The 18,894-nt window shown below is 39.6% G+C and overlaps 2 protein-coding genes across 4 annotated transcripts; one reads left to right on the forward strand and one right to left on the reverse strand.

Moving 5' to 3' along the window:
* Nucleotides 1–45: 45 nt before the first annotated feature.
* pou6f1 (POU class 6 homeobox 1) lies at nt 46–10,573 on the reverse strand. 3 transcript variants are annotated; one of them, XM_023292257.3, is made up of 12 exons: nt 10,432–10,480; nt 9,683–9,775; nt 9,087–9,166; nt 8,558–8,747; nt 8,268–8,404; nt 7,430–7,655; nt 6,584–6,846; nt 6,359–6,487; nt 5,522–5,755; nt 5,193–5,328; nt 4,942–5,110; nt 46–2,364 (listed from the first exon to the last, which is right to left on the reverse strand). In XM_023292257.3, the coding sequence occupies exons 4-12, from the start codon at nt 8,736–8,738 to the stop codon at nt 2,022–2,024; spliced, it is 1,818 nt and encodes a 605-aa protein (XP_023148025.2). In that variant the 5' UTR covers nt 8,739–8,747; nt 9,087–9,166; nt 9,683–9,775; nt 10,432–10,480; the 3' UTR covers nt 46–2,021. The 3 variants fall into 3 exon arrangements, with proteins under 3 accessions (XP_023148025.2, XP_023147947.2, XP_035812857.2); XM_023292179.3 differs by lacking the exon at nt 9,087–9,166 and having other exon boundaries at nt 10,432–10,573; XM_035956964.2 differs by lacking the exons at nt 9,683–9,775; nt 10,432–10,480 and adding an exon at nt 9,495–9,625.
* A 3,131-nt stretch (nt 10,574–13,704) lies between these two features.
* Nucleotides 13,705–18,570, forward strand: dazap2 (DAZ associated protein 2). Its single transcript, XM_023291308.3, has 4 exons — nt 13,705–13,858; nt 15,155–15,273; nt 15,367–15,615; nt 15,737–18,570. Exons 1-4 carry the CDS (start codon nt 13,846–13,848, stop codon nt 15,863–15,865), a joined length of 510 nt encoding a protein of 169 aa, XP_023147076.1. The 5' UTR covers nt 13,705–13,845; the 3' UTR covers nt 15,866–18,570.
* The last annotated feature ends 324 nt before the right edge of the window (nt 18,571–18,894 follow it).

Consider the following 18,894-nt stretch of genomic DNA (forward strand, 5'->3'; position numbering starts at 1 on the left):
AGAACATACCTAGACAAAAAACATATTGACACATAACACTCAGGATTGATTAATAAAGACAGGGTTTATTTGATTTATCTGACAGAAAATGACAAAAAGCATTCAACTTTTTCACTCGTCTCAGTAAAACCTGAACTTTTCTGTGCTTTGTGGAGTCAAATGTATAATAGCTTACATCTTATTAATCTAATTTAGCTCTTTTTTTTCTATTGGATAACTTAGTATATTAAACCATATTATATATTGTCTTCCCGTATTGAACATGAAGGTAAACACATGTTAAAGCAAGACCTTTGTAACACTACGGTTAGGTATACGTCCACTGCAATATAAGCCTACTGTCATTTAAAAGGCAAATATGAGGTGGAGCATAAAATGCACCGTTCAACACATAAATCACAAACTCAAAGACATTTTAATAAAATGTAATTAATGCATATTAGCTTTCATATTTTGTAGTATTTTACATTTCATCTGCTTAAAAAGTAAATTAATCTTAATAATAGATGTTGCTTGTCAAGTTGTTGATTGCAATTTTGCCAGTACTGCTACATTTTGCAAAGCCTCTCACAACACAAACATTAAATCCTGTGACAAACAAAAATTGAAACCTTGACCGTACGTAAACCATTCATAACCTTTTCACTTTCCCTGCTGTCACTAAAGTGCAAAGAATTCTTGAAATATTGGCAAAGATAAAGAAAACTGACACAGTATTGTTCTTACAGAAAACACCTTCATACTGCAGATGCAAACTGTCATCAAACTTGTTTCAGATTGAAAATCATAACACCTTTTCCTTTCCTAAACGGTTCATTACGGTTTTTAATCAATTTGATTGATTTTAGGCTTGGTATGAGTATTTCAAAAAATCTGGCACTAATGTTTCAGGCAACATGACATCATATTAAGTTGACTTCAACAGGCCAAACGAGCTCCTATTTTGCAAATACGCTTCGTCTAACTCAAGGTGACAAATGCAGCAGAAGGCTATTAAGCGAACAGTCAAAGCAGTAAACAGACAGAACGCAAAAATAAAACACTCTCAGAGCATTACGAACACATTGAACAGACGGTGTAAAAACAAAGACAGACTGGTGAATTCACACATGTCACTCACACAAACACTAAGTATCTGTATGATCAGTCATTCACAATCAAGCTTCATGAAAATCAAAAACAAGTTTACAATTGTGGCACTACAGACAATAGGCCCAGCTAAGACTTCGTTGTAATAAGACTCTGTTGTCCGAGGAACATCAGAAGTGACTTTCCCCGATGGACACCGGAGCCAAATGAGAGGAAATGACTACAGATTTCAAGCTCATCTTTCATTGATTATCACTTAAGAACGATCAAAGTGATGATTGTCCCAAAATACTTGTGGCAGAGTCAGGAGTCCACGGAGAGCAAAGTCATTTCTGGAGCTCCTCAGACAAATAATTCAAATGAAAATAAGATTATGGGTCATTTTTCTGTCAGAATCTCATTTATGTCTGCAGAGCTGCTCATGCAGGACAAATAATATGTGAATATTAAATAAATGAGCAGCTAGAGCTTTCACGTTATCCACTGTGGCCAAAGTATATTATTTAAATATCATCATAATGCGAGCCAATGTCAGGGTGACATACATGTGACTAAAATCAATGTGACTTTACGCACAAACACTTAAAATAAGTCGGAGGGGGAACCTATAAAACCACTCGTATAAAAGTTCATCAAATGCTTTTAAATATGACATGTTATCATCACTGTATTATTATCACTGACTATGATAAGAGGACCATGCAGTTTGACTTAGTACGCACCACGCAGAAGTAGTGTACACATTTACACAACTATTACTCAGTTTTCGTACTCTTTCATCATTTCCTTAATTTTCTCAAAAAGTTCATATTCTTTCAGCCTTAACGGAGTCGTCTTTACAACACAATCCAGATGTGCGCTGCTGCATTACATGTTCAAATTCCCAAAAGGACAAAAGATCAGCGGCAAACTCTCCCACAGTGAGGTCGTTGCTAAACCTGGAAGACGTTAATCTTACTCGTGTTTTTCAGTGTCTGTCGCCGGTTGCAGAACCATACTCGCACAACCTCCCGGTCATAGTTTAGCTCCCTTGCGATCTCCGTAATCTCCTGGCCTGTTGGCAGAGCATTCTTCTCAAAGTAAGAATTGAGGACTTCTATAGCCTGCGGAGTGAAACTGGTGCGCCGTTTCCGTTTTTTGGAAGGTTCACCACCAACAAACTCCATCAGATTCTGCTGGCCTTTCTGGTTCCAGTGCTCGGCTTCAGCCAGCCACTTCTCCAAGACCGGCTTCAGCTTCTGAGCACTCTTAGGGGTGATATCCAGCTTCTCAAACCTGCGGTAACAAATACAGTTCACACTGTATGACACTGTATGTATTGTAGCTGCACTTAACAACTGAGGAATTAAATCAGTTCCATCCTTGTGAATTCACATAGACCAGAATTTCAGAAAAAAATCCACAAGACTTCAACCAAACAAATGTACTAACAGACCTCTCCAGATATTGACAACTCATCGGCTGTCAACACTTAAACATAAAATCTGTTTGGTTTCTAATACAATAGCAGAAAGGTTTGCAGCCACATTAGCAGCTCTGTGGGGCTGTGTGAAGTCACAGTAATGGTTTCAGCTAAAAGCTAAGGTCTGTACGCTCACAGGGACAATACTATTAAAATTTTGATGTGATGGTGACATTAGATGAAAACTAAACCAACAAAGCTTTTACAATTCATCCTTTGAGGAACATTAATATATCAACAAAATTTCACCATCACACTCAAAACTCAAAAACTAGAAATATCAACCTCATGATGTCGCTATAGAAAACTCTAGGGATCATTTTAGTTATATCAGTTCAGTCTCAGGGCACCACAAATGTCAACTGTCATATGACATGCTGCCATCCATTGCAGGGCTAAAAATCGGACAGGTCTCTCTTGAGAATGAGACTCAGTGTCTCAATGAGACTACCTGTATAAATAAAGGCTAAAAAAAAAAAAAAGATGTATTTGGAGAATTCTTAAAATGTGTGCTCACAGAATCTAAAAATATTTAAAAATAAGTGTTATCTCTAAGTTGATTAACTCCTTGACGCCTGAATTGATTTACAATTAAATTTAAAAAAAAAATTGTGTTTGTTTTCCAGCTGATGCTAAAATAAGTGGAGATTGTTAATTTATCTATTACACATAGAAGAGATATATAATAATAACAAATATATAATAATTAGGTCCCACTCCGACCGGTCCCACGAGAAACCTGTGCTTGCAAAAGGTTCCGAGGTACGTATTGAATACGCACAAACAGGCATTGGGGAAACAGATATGCTGTTTCAGCTGCAGTCTGACTGAAAGTGGTATGTTGTGAATTCATGACAATAGGCATCAAGGGGTTAAGCCATTCACATTAAAATGAACTGATAGATTTAATACTACAGTATGTCAGTGAGCATGACTGCAGTTCAACCAGAGTAAAAGCTGGCATGGTTGACTCACTGGTATTAATGTTAGAACAGGGTTAGAAATGCAATTTATGTGGATATACTGTAAACAGGTAAACATATGCACAAGTAGACCTCTTTCACAGTGGATAGTGGATATGTCAAAGCAGGAAAAGCAAAGGAGTATTTAAGAACATTAACGATGGTTGTACCTGCTTGTTAAGTCTGACGCCACATGTGACTTACTAATAATTAACATCCAGTTCAGCATCCAAACGCGCTTTTAGAGCCAGAACGTGAAAATTTTCACAATCACTTCAGTGATGTCCCAGTTAGGGGTAAAGAGGATGAAAAGTGCAACCAAAGGTAGAGTAAAGGAATCTGTGATCAATGAGGTTTTATGGTGCTGAAGTGAGTGAGACATTAACGGTCATGCATTTAGTTATTGACATCTAAAGATGATACATGCCATGTTCTGGCTGAGGTATGTCTAGAAAGCAAAAATGAACAGGACTGCTTTAATTTTGAAGATGAAAAACTAATCATGAACCTGCCAAGTTTTGGAGTGTTACTGCTACTCCCTCGCAAGATACAGATGTATCATTAGGATAATGTAAATACAGCGCTGGCCATATATTTTACAAGTCGTAGAGTGGCAGATAAATTATCTCCAAATAGGTGCATGTTAAGGGTCAGTCAGTGAGATGCAGGATCTGCAAGTGTCTGTAATCATGACGTCATGGACTGAATGCATTGCAAGAAAAGCAATAGAATGACAAATTGATAGATTTTGGGGCTGTACAGTGGCTCAGTGGTTAGCACTTTCGCCTTGCAGCCAGAACATCCCCGGTTTGCATCCCTTGCTGGGATCTTCCTGCATGATCTTCCTTAATTGGTAACTCTAAATTGTCCATAGGATGTGTATGTGAGTGTTATAGTTAGTCTCTATATGTATCGCTGCGATAGACTGGCAAACTGTCCAGGGTGTCCCCTACCTTCACCCTAAGACAGCTGGGATAGACTCCAGCAATCCAACCCACGACCCCAATGAGGACTCAGCGGTGTATAGATAATGGATGAATAGATTTTTAAATCTATTTAAACAACACAGGATAGAGCACTGCATCACTCTGGAAAGATAAGAACCTCATCCTACGCAGTGGAGGCTTGGGCCCATAAACGGTATTATCAGCAGGATAATACATCACATCTTAACAAGCAGATTGTATTTAGGTGAGCTCGGTCCAGGGCTTGGTATTGAACATCACTTAACAATGCTTTGCTCTTTAATGGAACAGAGCCATTGTGAATGTTTGTACCTCTGCTTTGCCTGCAGTGAAAAAGCTCAAATGTATACACCCTGTTATTGATGCATCACTGACGCCTTAATAACTCACATAAATTAGTATTTACAGGGCATTAGTGGAAAAAGATTTCACATGGAAGGCAACAAAACCAGGAGTAGCTCACCTGCAAATAGCCGACTGGCTGTAGGCCGGACCCTCCGTTGCAGTAAGAGCCTGCCCTACTTGCGTCTGAGTAAGCCCTAAGGACAGCCGACGGATCTTAAAATTCTTGGCAAACTCTCGGATTTCCTCCAGATTAATGCCTTCCTCGCTGCTGACGGCCTGCTGGGGTTCTACAATTTAGAAAATCTGGTTAAAAATATCTGCCTTCTTAAAACGGATCTATGCCTGTACAGGAGAAGCAGGTGTACATACTGCTGACAAGCTGGCCCACTTTTGCTATGTCTCCACAGGTGATGGGTACTGTGGAGGAGAGCGTGGTGGCCGTCTTCAGGACAGACGGCTGAGGAGCAATGACAACTGGTGACTGAGTGACAGCTGTTACCGAAGCCTGGGAGGGTACAAATAACAACAAATTACATGCAACATCTTATGGTCTGTATGAAAATATAAACAAAATATGTACATACATTTAAGATCTCTTTCAAGATTTTACTGTAAATGTTTAATTTCAGTGTCCATTGTGCAGTTAATTTGTCCGTTCTGACCTCAAAACTAAATTCAGACTGGTTTTGTTTGCGTACCTGTGTGCTGGGTTTGGCAAGTGTTGGAGCAGCAGCAGTTTTAGGCAGAACTGCGGCAGAAGTTGCGATTGCAGCAGCTCCATTCCCTACAGTGGCAATGATCTGGCCCTGGGTGTTGAGAAGCAGCTGTGGGGCGACAGTCTGCACCTGAAGACCCTGGAGTGGGAGGGTGGGAGTCGCAGCCCCTCCAGCCAGAGAGGCCGGGTTCACTAAGAGCGGGAGGGTCCCTATGACCTGTAAACAGTGAATAAAAGAGAAATATGCAGACGTACTTAAATATAACCCTCTGGATCATTTTTTTGGTCGTTTTCCAAAACCACTTTCAGGACATGGTAGTGTTTTTGCTATTGGGATAACCTATTAGCAGTTCACTCAGGATAAAGTGATGTTTTTCAGGAATAAACACAACACGACTCCAATGAGCTGCCATAGTGGTTGGGCTGAGTGGCAGAGCTATTTGAGAGTACAATCATTTTTCACAGAAATTGTCTCATGCTCCACTGCCTTGAAATAACACTGCTGACTAATGTTAACTGGAAGCTGTGCTATGATTTTCAAGGAACTGAAGAAAACACATGAAAATAATTTAATGCCTTTTACTTGGACTTTACTTTGAGTGTGACTATTGATCAACGTGAATCAGTACAAACGTTTGGCAAAAATGCACCAACTGCAAATGTTTTTTTTATTTATGAAGTCTGTTGTGTGCTCTAGCCTTGTTTTTAGATAATGGCTACTTTAAGGGGCAATTGTGGTATTGCCCAGGCATTACACAGTGTTTTTTCATTGTATTTAAGGAATTGTATTATCACAGCACTGGTGTTTTATTGTGCTTACCTGCCCCTGGGCATTTGTGATGATCTGGCTGGTGATGCCAGCCATGCTGGACATGGCACTGCTGATGATGGGAGTGGATGTGAGAGAACTGAGGAAATGAGGCTGCGCTCCTAAAGAAGCAGCATTGATCTGAGAGACAATAATCACATCATGTTCATAGAGCACAGCAAAATGAAACCACGGCACTCAAACCGGTTGCAAACAGTTGTATGAAGACGTTCTTACAATAGCTGGGTTGATGGACAGTCCTGCTGTCTGAAGAGCTGCCACAGAAATGTTGGACTGAGACACGCTGGTGGTGGCGGCAGAAGTCGCCTGGCCTGCTGCCACCTGAGCAGCAGTGACCTGTGCGTTGGTAACCTGTGTCGGCTGAGGAGTCACCTGCTGCAGGGCGGCCTGAACCGGCTGTAAGGAGGCTGCTTGAGGCTGAAACACCGTCTGCGCATTTGTCTGTAGCTGCGGCTGGACCGAGTTCAGGACGGTTGCAGCTGCGTAAGAAAGTATTTAAGATGTTATTGTTCAGTAATGAAGTCATTTATCGTGAGGAAAACTGACTGCAATGCGTGACTGTCTGCACTGCAAGCATGCAAATGCACGTGTGTAATATTTTAATAACACTAAGAGTTTGCAGCTGAGACTGATGGAAAATCTGACCTGATCACGGTGCTACATGAAAGTAAGACGATCACCAAAGTTATTACAATTAATCCTAAGAGGGACATTACAACCAAATTTTACGACCACTGACTCATTATCTGTTGAGACATTTCGCTTCATACTGCAAATATTAAACTCAAACAAAAGGGACAAGCAGAGATACCAAAGTCAGCAGGGATGATCCTCTGTGGAGCAGTAATATTTGTATAAAAGCTCTGGGATTCCTTACAAAAGTTCAGTCTGGACCAAAGTGAAGGATGATGTCATTCCTACACTCAAAGAGCATGTCGAGAAGAAAGGATGATGTGTGCATGTTGTGTTTTATCAGTCAACTGATCTCAAACAATGAAATGTAGACACATTCTGCATATGAGAGATCAAATGGGGAGCAGATCTACAAAGAATGCCTTTTACCTTGAAGGCCTGCAAAGGGCAGTTTGAGGAGGTTTCCAGCAGGATTAGCTGCTGCGAGACCAGGCAGAGTAGCTACATTGGTGGTAGGAAGAGTGAGAACAGCCAAGCCGCCCTGGCCGCCGATGGAGCCCGCCATACTGAGGGGGATGAGCAGCGGCTGGCCCAGCGACCCCGCCTGGGCCATCATACCGGTCATCAGAGTGGCCAGACTTTCCTGTGTCAGCACCTATTGTGGTGTAATGGAGTGAAAAACATTGTTTTCTATTAGCATTACTGCCTTGGACAACATTATTGTCATCTTAAACTATGCTTCCAATTATAGCTGTACTTTTAGAGGCACTATTTTTTTAAACTAATACTGTTGTTACTGTATGTGCACTCAGAAACTATACTATTGAGTTGTTCTTTTACAATGTTAGGGGTTTTGCTACTGCAATTGCTGAAAATGTTGTGCCAACAGTTTCTACAGCCTCAGGCTACAAATTCAAGCATTTGAGATGAATTTTTCTCTATTTTTCACATCCACAGCGCATGCCAGGTAGTGGCCTCAAGATATATCACCTACAACAGCCTGTGGGTGACAAATGTGACAATAATTCCCCCGACACATGACTATTGGACAAGAAATAACAAGTGAACAGGGAGAAATTAATTGGGGTCAATGAGAATTTCATGATTTGAGCATTTTTCAGACACCAGTGCCCTCCAAGCTGTTAATTTCTCTCCCCAGCTTCAGGAAAACCAGTCAGACAACCAAACTACTGACTACACCTTTCTTCATCTGATGGGTAAAGATGAATACAGACAGTGTAGTGAGTGTGTAAGTTCAGAGTCATACCTGTGGACAACCTTGTACGGTGATGGGCATGGTGGTCTGTGGCTGGGGCAGGGACATGCTGATGGGAACAGCGGGGGTCAGCGTTTGGACAGCAGGAGCAAGAGCCTCGACAGACACCACCTGCTGCTCACCCAGCACTGCAGGAGCACAGACAGGGTCGGTTCCTCCTGACATTTGAAGTTTTTTTTCATTTCACAGCCAGCTCTCATCAACCTTTCACCACTGTGTCATGCAAGCAGGAGTAATAAGTCATCCGGTCTCCATCATCATCTAGTAGGGCCGTGATTTACCTACTCCCCCGCTGCTCTGGGGCACCGTGGCACTGTCTTGGGTGCTGCTGGCATCAGGTTGCTCTGCCGCCTGAGCCACTCCCTCCTCAGCTTTGCCTTCACTCTTCCCATCGGATGCTGATGATGGTTGAGACGCATCGACTTCTACCTCTAGCACGCGAATAGTCTCATGGCCAGACATCACAATGACCTGTGCAGTGACCAGGGATACATGAGATGATTTAAATGCAAAAAGAACCGGCCGAATAACTTCTTCATCTGTTAGAGGCTGATAAATCTCTAACTTTGCTATTAGTTGTGATAAAATATGATAAAAGCCTGACTTGATCTAGCACTAGAGGTGTCACCAATAGCCTAAACTTCCCCACTTTGTCAATTCCCTCTAACAACATGTAGTAAGCCCAATACTGCCTAACTGATGATTCATGGTATGCAATAATGAAAGACCTAACGGAGAGGCAGCACGACAACCTGGGCTGGAGGACAAGGTGCAGAGAGACAATGCAGGAAGAGAGAGGAGGATGCATACCTGGTTGTCTTTGGCAGGGTATTTCAAAGTGCGGGGTTTAAATGGCTGAAAAAAGACTTCTGCAGTCAGACAGTGAATGGCTAAGGAGAACAGAGAAGCCGAGCACATGTTAGGACACAATGACCCAAAACCAAACAAACAGAAAAGAAAGAGGCACAAATGAAAAAAGCATGAGTACACCAAAACAATGATAAGAGCATCAGCCAACAAGCAGCTCAAGCAATGCTTTCCTTCAAGTTCGCCTCGGCGCATCCGTGAAGAGTATTGCTTTTTGTTTGCTGACTATGTCTACACAGAATGTTACCAGAGAGAGAAAAACCACAATTAATTATTAAGCACGGCAGTGTAAAGATCGGTAACCCTCACAAGCATAGAGCAGCACGTATTATTAGGCGATAAAAGTGGCACCTGATCTCAATGGACTGCTGCACGGCAGTTAATCGTTATGATGTGGTATGTTGGCACATGGAGGTGACAGGAGCAAATGGCAGCAAAGAACTTGAAGGGATCAGCGTGTGACTGGACTTGCTGTCATTATATCTGGAAGAGGAGGAGGAGGCGCTTTCACTTCTCTCAGACAAACAGGTGAGTGTTACCTGCTCATTGACAGTAAGTGGGGCATCTTTGGCAGGCAGATCCTGGGAGTTCATGGCTCGCTGCACCACCACAGTCACTGTCTTCCTGGCATTCTGGGTAAACAAACACTGATTAAACAAACTCCTTTATATATGCTTTGCAGCCATACTAGGACTACAAATCGATCTGGACCCCTGTCAGCTCGTAGCATTTGCACTTTAGGGACAAATGCTGCTCAAACAGACCCACATGCTGAAGGCAGTTCTTTTTAAATTCATGGCTATTTCTGTCATTGCAGGACCAGACTATTTGGAGGGGCCTATAAACAGGCCACACTGTGTTGTACTTCTGCTGCACAAAACGTGACCAAACGGGCTGATCGTGGACACGAAGTGGCTGCAAATTCATCACAGATCGCAGAAAAGAGTCGAGGTGCTGCGTCCCCTGCTGCAATGCCCCGTTCGTGAGGAGGATCTGTCAAAACTTCAGCGGCTGTTGATGGCTCCCCACCCCCATCCTGCCCAATAAAAGTCTCGCCGCGTCGGCCACTTTTGAGGACAAGCAGCAAGCGCCAGGCACAGGCGACACAAACCACCTCGACCCGTGCCTAGAGACCGAATATTATGGATTTCCCTCTCTTTATCATAAATATATAAATTATGCTAATTACGAGCATTGCATATTAACCAAAACTCATTTCCTCTCGCCATTTCGCTGCGCTGCGCGAAGAGCCAGCGAGAACACAGTCCGGTTATTGTATTCAACTTACCGCGTAAATGCAGCTTATTTTCTGTAATCCTCCGTTCTTAAAAAGGTCCTTGTCACAGTTTGTTTCAGTCACACATAATTAAAAATTCATCTCAGCTCCCAGACAGGCGCTGTGACTGCACACAAAAGAGGTATTTGCATTGATAAGGAGGCTTGCAATGTTAGGATCTCCTCTCTCTTAATATTTAATGACGATGCCCTTTCTGCAACTGTTCAGATAATCAAGAATCCTTGAGGTGTCTCACAGAATCCTGTTTGAGCTGTAAAGTCGGGCAAAATTGCCACAAAATTGGCCTTTTGCACTACGTCATGAACATAATTTATGCAAGAAAAAATCTTGCATTGAAAAATGTCTGCCTCGACTTGAGAGGTGCCATGGTTCTCTTAAAGGGGCCGCAGCGCATAAAGAGCAGGGAGGCTGTGGACTGGATGTACAGTCTGGAATAAAAACACAATCAGTACACCAACACACTCCCAGCACTGCTGTTTGTGTAAATGACAGCATGGTTGAATGAATTAGTTTTTAAAAATTATATTAAAAAAAACTATAATTTACCAAAATCAAGTGCTCTGATTGCACTCAAACAACACATTTCTATATATATTGACAACTATATGTAGAATAACAGCTTTAAAAAGGGCATTTAAATGATAAGCGATTACAGCTTTGTTACTATGAAATTAAATGTGAAATCTTATTAAAAAGATTAATTTTACCTCACGAATCATTTTAACCTTAAAAAAATACATCCTTGTCACTTATTTATAACATTAACTTTGAATATGCTTTTATATTTGCACTCTGATTGTGTTCGCATGTATTAATTATGTTGTAAAGCAATCCGTGATAACAACAGTAATATTTTGACAGTGAAAACATATACAAATATATGCTGTCAGTTTTTTATACACTTCTTTTGATTTTCTTCCACCAGTCAAATGATTTTAATGCTATTAAAAGATTGACTTAATGAAAGTTGCCTATATCAGGTGATTGTTTTTCTTGTTTTTCTGCAAAAAATGTCCGATATCATTGCTTTTACTGTATCGTATTTAGTAAATGTGTTAATTTTACTGGTTTAAATATCAGACTCACTTATGCAAATGAAAAGAAGTAGTGACAGATTAATTCGTTCTTACTGTATGCGGGTTCTTATGGGTTGTACATATAAATTTTAATTTTGTCGTATCAATATTGCAACGCAAAATACGTTGCTGCAAAGTTCATTTGTCTCCTGTTGTTTCTTTCACTGATATTGTGGCTAAAGAAGTACCATGACTGAAAATAAATCGCTCACAGTAGATAAGAATGGGTGTTAATCGAAAATTTAATGATGGCTTGTTTTCATTTAGCTGCTTCAGTTTCAGACTAGGGAATGTGTGCTGAAAGATATACTGTGTATTACTCATATTTATTTTGGCTGTACAAGTCATTAGCAAAACACTATTATATGTGTAATATCAAAACTAACATCCTTCTTTGCTACATCAATACACTACTATATACACTTGGCCATTGACTGCATATGTAAATTAGCTGGACTGGGTTGTGGTCTATATGAAGTAAACTAATAAAATAAACTAGAAGACATTATAGTTCTACAGAATATGACCAGGCACTACTGTATAGATTTTGTATTCCATACAATACTGCAGCAGCTTAACCTTAATTTAAATTGGCCAAATAAATGCAATAAATAGTTTTGTAGAGTCTTAACCTTAATATTAATACTGAATTTTTCTTCTTCTCTCATTTCTTCATTGGAAACCACTTTGACTCACTGTCTGTTGTTTTATATGTGCTACATAAACAACAGTGAGTTGGCTATTGTACAGCCAGAGGGCCTGAAGGTCTTACCTCAGGAAATTGTTAGCGTCAAGCTATTTATTTCCTGTATTCTGGTGAATTTTTATGCACCATTTTCTCCATCACTATAAGTTAGAAACATGAAATATGTTTATGTAAAGGCAAACACAAAATTCAAATAAAAAGTAATATAATGCAACAAGGCTCTCAGGGCATTCTTTATTGCTTTCAAATGTTTATGATCAACAGCGGAGTAAATCATTCCTCTATGTGTCATCACACCTATAGGCATGCTTTACTCTGCTGTCCTCTTTTGTGTTCCTTATTTGGGGAAGTAACTACTTAAAATGTGCATGTGGCACCTTTTCATGTCAGTGATAGATTCTTTCATTTTACACTGAACAAAAATGTGATCAGTATACAGACACTCTTTTGACTAGTGACTTTTAAAGGCCACCCTAAAATGCAGTTTTATTTAAATGACACAGTATAACACATGACAAGAAATAGACGAGAAACAGTTGTTGGCTGCTGGATGCTGGAGTGTCATTTAGGGTTGTACAATGTCCACAACTCTACCATTTGTCCTCTAAGAAGTCATTCCAGACAGACAGTCGCCTTCATCCACACGGAATCTATGCTTATTTACAACATTAAAGTATTTATTAGGGTAAACTGGGTAAAGCTCACAAGTTGCTTTGATAAATGCGAACTTGTTATTTATGAATAACAGTAATTATATATTTTTTCATTTGATATTAATTGCAAATTTGTGGTGAGATATTTAGATTTTTTTTAAATGGTTTGATTATTGCCTATGAAGTTGAAATAATGGGCCTACAACAAAAGTTATCCTTTTATTTTAACTTATTATGAGTGATATTTAAATTCCTGACATGAAAATATTGTCAAATCATCAGTCAACAATGCTTAGCCTACAGCAGCAGTAGTGGAGAGTTCAAGGTAGCCAATGGCTGATGGCAAGCCATTAGCTAGCTAACATACACACCACAACAACATATGCACACAAGCAACATGTTGCTACATTTTCAGGAATGTTTAGTTTACAGTAGTGAAGAATTCAAGCTAGTTAGCCAGTGCTACAAGCTATACAGCTTAAAGCTTTTAGCTTAATAGAAAGTCAGCTAGTTAGCTTTTAAGATATATATATAGGGTATAGTATATAGTATATGAAAACTAAATTCTTTACTCGGATACTCGGACGGGAATGTTTCCCTGGTTTACCCCTCAACATTAAAACATTTATACCGTCATAATGCAGCAATAGTAACGATAATAAATATCCATTAATGTTATAATATGACATTTTCCTGTGATGTCTCATTGGCCTTTTCAAAGAATCAAAACCTCACTTCACCTTCCTTCACTCGTGTCTATACCAGTGGGGGGCGCATGCGCGGCTGCGTGCGTACGTGCGTCGAGCCGCAGACACAGAGCGGGTGACGTCACCGCTTCCACAACAACAAGAAGCTGAAAAACAAGGAAGTGGATGATCGTGTGAAGCCGTAACCTGTAATAAGGCCGTGACAAGATACGCAGAGCTCCGTTCAGTAAGATACTCCTCAGCCTCCGGATCAGTCCACAACCATGAACAACAAAGGTATTTCTCCACACACCGTTTAGCTTGTTAGCCAGCTGTCCGTTAAACGACGCTGACGGTAAAACTAGAGACGAGGAGCTGTCGTTATGGCCATCTGAAGCGGACTTCACGTTTAGCTACGTACATAACAATAAACTGACGCTTTCTGGGTAACAGTGGAGCACACGCGCTGAACCGAGCCGTCTAGCTGATTATCAAACACTATAGTTAACAGATGCCTAAATTTACTGTCACATTATGTTCTTATTACATTAGTGGGCAGCTCACATAATTTCCAGTTAGCTAACATCACTCAATACAGACAGATTTAAAGGCAAAGCTGACATGACTTTACTGTTTTGGTCTGCTGTTCTCCTCTTTGTTTTACAAGATCCAGAATGAAAATCTCAATTTGTACCAGCAATTTTAGTAGTATTTGAGCATTATATGTATATTTATGTGTGTGCACACACATATGTTGCCTCTGATTCAAATTTATTTTAAAAATCGCCCAGGTTTTAATGCATCCGTGCACTTATGCTGTGGACTGCTACTAATCATTATTTTAATTCTACATCCCTCTATTCAATATTTTCTCACGCAATCTTTGGCCTAGGAAATATTACCTAACCGCAATAAAAAAATACATATATTTTTTAAAAATGTCCATAGCAAATTTCTGGAGCCCACTGGGGTGTCTTAAGGTCTTGTTTTGCCTCAAGAGTAGACAAAGAAACCACAATTTATTCAAACTTGATATAGTGAAACTAAGAATTTTTTTTTTTGGGGGGGGAGGGTTGCAATCTACTATCAACGTACATTGTTTTTCTGTTAATACACTAATTTGTTAATTGCCATCTGACCTTTTATTTATTGTGGCATCTTGTCATTTTATGTACCCTATTTCAAGTTGGAATTACAAACTGGAAGTTGTGTAGATTTTTCCAGAACAATCCTCTTGAAAGAAATATTTTCTTTGTGGCTAAATTAAATTGAGCATCCAGGCCCTCTCCAGGTGAACCACTGGAACAGACAGTACTTTTTGATAAATTCCTCTGATATACATATTGGTATATTAAGCTTTTTTCTTAAATTGCTGCTGACATTGAATTGTTCTTTGCCCTAAATATGACATTTTGCCATGGTCTCTGTCTGTGACTAATATTTAGCCTCTGAAATTCTTGTTCTATACTGCTTCAACACTTAAATACTGCTGCCACCACCTCACCACCACTCACTTAATGTGGGATTTCTGTGTCAGTCACTGTTACGACTACATGAAAAGTATTTGTCATAAAGTAAAATGTTGTTTTGCAGGTTCATATCCACAGCAGGCTGTGTACCCTCAGCAGAGCACTGCACCTGTATACCCTCCTGCTATGCAAATGTCTCCTCAGGCACCTCCTTACACAGACACACCACCTGCATATTCTGAGGTAACTATTGCATTTACAAGTTGTATGATGTCACATTTAATACACACAGTAACGGTTCTCAAGTGGTTTAAATCTGTTCTTCCATCTCTGCAGATATACCAGCCCAGATATGTGCTTCCACCTCAGGTGCCTGGCCAGGTGCCTCAGATGTCCTCTCACTACCCTGGTGCTCAGGTGTTTATGCCCATGCAGGCACCTATGCCGGTCGGGCCAGTGGGCCAGAATGTCCCCATGGCTTACTATCCCATGGGCGCCGTTTACCCACATGGTTCAACAGTGATGGTGGAAGGCGGCTTTGATGCTGGTGCTCGCTTCACAGCTGGCAGCAGTGTTTCCATCCCAGTGAGTATCCACTCGGTTGAGGAATTTAAAGAAGCCCTATTAGGATGTTGAGGAGATGCTTTTTTTTTTTTTTTTTAAAGTTGATCAACCTATGTTTATGCTTGTCTCTTCTCTTCATTAGCCTCCACCTCCTGGACACCCCCCTAATGCAGCTCAGCTGGCTGCCATGCAGGGTGCCAATGTTATGATGACACAGCGCAAGAATAACTTCTTCCTGGGTGGATCCAGTGGAGGTTATACAATCTGGTAACAGCAACTCCTCAACTCTTTCTTCATGCCTAAACCGTGTCCCCGTTCCTGATGATTCCCCAATTCTTCCCCCATCCCATAAGCCTCCCTCTTCAGGCTGCTTGGCCGTGCCACAATACTGATATCACCTAACGGAATGTAATATTTTAGAGCCCTTGTGAAAGGTACAGTACTCCACTTCTGACCTAGAGATCAAATGATAAATGCCACTGCCTGGAGAGGACAAATGCAAATTTTTAATGTTATAGAATCCATTCCATAATTCTTCAATGGGTCTAACCTCTTTGGTCATTCCAGATTGGACTTGGACTCTTTCAGGCATCTGTATTTGTTCAAGAGACCTGCTCTCCTTTGATCGAACGGTCACAAATTACATTGAGATGTTCTTGTATTCCTGTAAAGCTACGTAAATGAAATGTTGAAATATCAGACCCGCATTCTATAGTTTAGCTGCTTTATGGTGAAAGTGAAACGCAGTTACAAAGTTGCAGTTAAAGCGCAAAAAAAAAGAAATCTCCACTTGTCTTTTTTTGAAACCTTATAGTGTAGTTAAATTAGTAAGTGTGTAATAGTTCCATGTAAATACCAGTATGATGATCATGAGAAATTACATCTCAAGTATAAAAAAAAAAATCTGCATCCTGGATGCTTTTAGCTAGAATTGTCTTGTCTTTTGCACAGTATCCAAAAAAAAAACCACAGCAAATTTGTTGCACAGTGAATTGTCTATCGGACAAATTGTTCTATTTAAATCACGTGTAAATTAAATAAATTACATTTAAGCAAAAAAAAAAAAAAAAAACTAAATTTGAGAAAAGATTTAATGCAATATCTAAAGTGGTTTACTGTACCTTGTTGGGCAACTTGTAGATGAACATAGTCAAGTGCCAAAGAGCACTGGGGATAGCCCTAAATTAAAGCAAATTAACTTCAGTAAACTTAAAGGAAAGAAATTTAAAGTAAATCCAAATAGTAAGAAGAATGGGAAGGGGTGGTTGGTGTAACATTTTAGCTTTTTTGTCTCCTGTTTCTATTTCACAGTCGGATACCCAGAGTTTATACACTAAATGTTTTATTGTACAGATTTTAAGAAGTTCCCTCCCTTGTTTCTCTTTCACAACTTAGCATCATTAAACTAAGTACTTATTCACCATAGAAAAACATCACCTTTTGTGATAGTATTAGTTTATAGTCAACATTTTCAGCAAGGTTGAGGAGACTTCATCAAATATTTCACAATTTCTTTTTTTTTCCTTCATTACTTTTTCCAAACTTAAGTGATTTACATGAGTAGTTAGGCTAATAAATTTGTTAGTATGACCAATGAGCTGGTTGTACCAAAGATCTGGTCTACAATGCACTTACGTTTGGTTGTGACTTGAAATTTTAGACGTCACAATTTAAAAGCAAACATATCTTTGAAAAACAAGTTGTGACACTGTCGGCCCATGGAGCCTTCAGTGTGTCGTGACTGCAATCGTTAGTTAATGTGTTAGTGTCACTTTACGTGGGTTAAATGCGTCTTTAAGTTCCTTTATACTTTTGCACCTTTGCTATGTACAAATTTGATTAAAACACTTTTTATCTGAAATGCACTGCTAAGCAAAACTGAGAAGTTGCAGACAAGGGGCTACTCTTTTTTTTCCAATTTTGTTTTCATGTGTTTTTTAAAGAAAGCTGTGACATTTTTGAACATTTTTAGATTTTAAAATTCATCCTGTCTAGTCAATTTTAAACTAGTGTCAAGACGCGTAGTGTTGTTCAGTAGCCTGTAAGTGTATGCAAACCTTTTGCAAGGAGGCTATATGACTGTCAGCATGATTGTTTATTTCCAAGACGTTTTTGTGTCATTGAGCAAACACAGTACAGTATCTGGCGAACTTATATAAGGCATCTGAAACTAGATAAGTCATCAGCATGGACACCATCAACTAATAATTGTAGATATTTCTCATTTTGGTGTCAATGTGTCACTGGGTATCCGACATACCATATTAAGTTTTAACAGCTGTGGCCGCCAGAAAACAGAGTGTTCATGTCGGCACACATTTAGCGATTTCAGTGTTACCTAAGAACGACCATCTGTCTGTAAACCTGCTTCATTCCTCTGATGAACCTCTTCTGTGCAGCTCTCATACAAAAGCTACAAAAACAGACGTGACTGATGTGTCACTCAAATATTTTAAATAATTCTCTGTGTTCACTTATTCCTGCTCATGCTGTCATTATGTACAGCTTTCATGGGAGAGAGGCCACAGCTTTTAAAACTTAAAAAAAAATGTAATTCAAAAAAATGTTTTCTTTTTATTTCCATCTCTGCTCTGATTGTTTGTAAAGCAGCATAATGGTGGCTTTGTCCCAGCAATATGAAGTACTGTAAACTACAGCTGACCAGTAGATGCTATGCCAACCACAGCCAGCAAAAGGATCACTCTTTGTTGAAGGATTATGGACATTTATAGTTCAGGGATTCTCTTTACAATATTTTGTAAAATAGATGTATGTACTAAAGTGATGTGATGGGACTTTGGTACACATTCTATCTTTTAAGATTACTAAAGGAGATGAGTGTCACTACAGTTTGCTGAGACATGTCAAAGATGGAATACTTTGAAAAAAAGAACTTAGGTGCACTTAACTTTTTTATACTAAACTTAAAATTTAAAATGTAAGTTTAGAATAAAGGTTATTTTGGAAATTTGAAAATGTGGCAACTTTGTTCTTTCATTTGCATGTACAATATATTATTATAACAGGACGGGGATTTATTACAGTGTTATGATACAAGACTGTATGACATCTGAGATTTTGGTTTGTGTGGATTCAAGTGTGTATTTTCAAGGGCACACTACATGAAGGGTAAGTGATGGTTTAATCAGCATATTTGTTTGAGCAGGTTCTTCTTCTTTCTTCTTATTAATGCTTTTTTTCATGCACATATATAATGCATATTTTAACAGCATTAAAACCACCTGAATAATATTGTGTAGGACGTGAATGTTGTGATCAACAAGCAGGTCTGACCAGCTG

This window comes from Amphiprion ocellaris, chromosome 8 (assembly GCF_022539595.1).
Source record: "Amphiprion ocellaris isolate individual 3 ecotype Okinawa chromosome 8, ASM2253959v1, whole genome shotgun sequence".
Taxonomy (NCBI): domain Eukaryota; kingdom Metazoa; phylum Chordata; class Actinopteri; family Pomacentridae; genus Amphiprion; species Amphiprion ocellaris.

Bases quoted from the DNA above. Each gene is read 5' to 3' on its own strand.
- pou6f1 (XM_023292179.3), bottom strand. From the start codon at position 9,736: ATGAACTCCCAGGATCTGCCTGCCAAAGATGCCCCACTTACTGTCAAT. The intron at 5,756-6,358 runs GTAAGCACAATA...CACTGTTTACAG, and splicing joins TCACAAATGCCCAGGGGCAG to GTCATAGGGACCCTCCCGCT. The intron at 5,329-5,521 runs GTACGCAAACAA...GTACCCTCCCAG, and splicing joins TTGCCAAACCCAGCACACAG to GCTTCGGTAACAGCTGTCAC.
- dazap2 (XM_023291308.3), top strand. The intron at 15,274-15,366 runs GTAACTATTGCA...CCATCTCTGCAG, and splicing joins CACCACCTGCATATTCTGAG to ATATACCAGCCCAGATATGT. The intron at 15,616-15,736 runs GTGAGTATCCAC...TCTCTTCATTAG, and splicing joins GCAGCAGTGTTTCCATCCCA to CCTCCACCTCCTGGACACCC.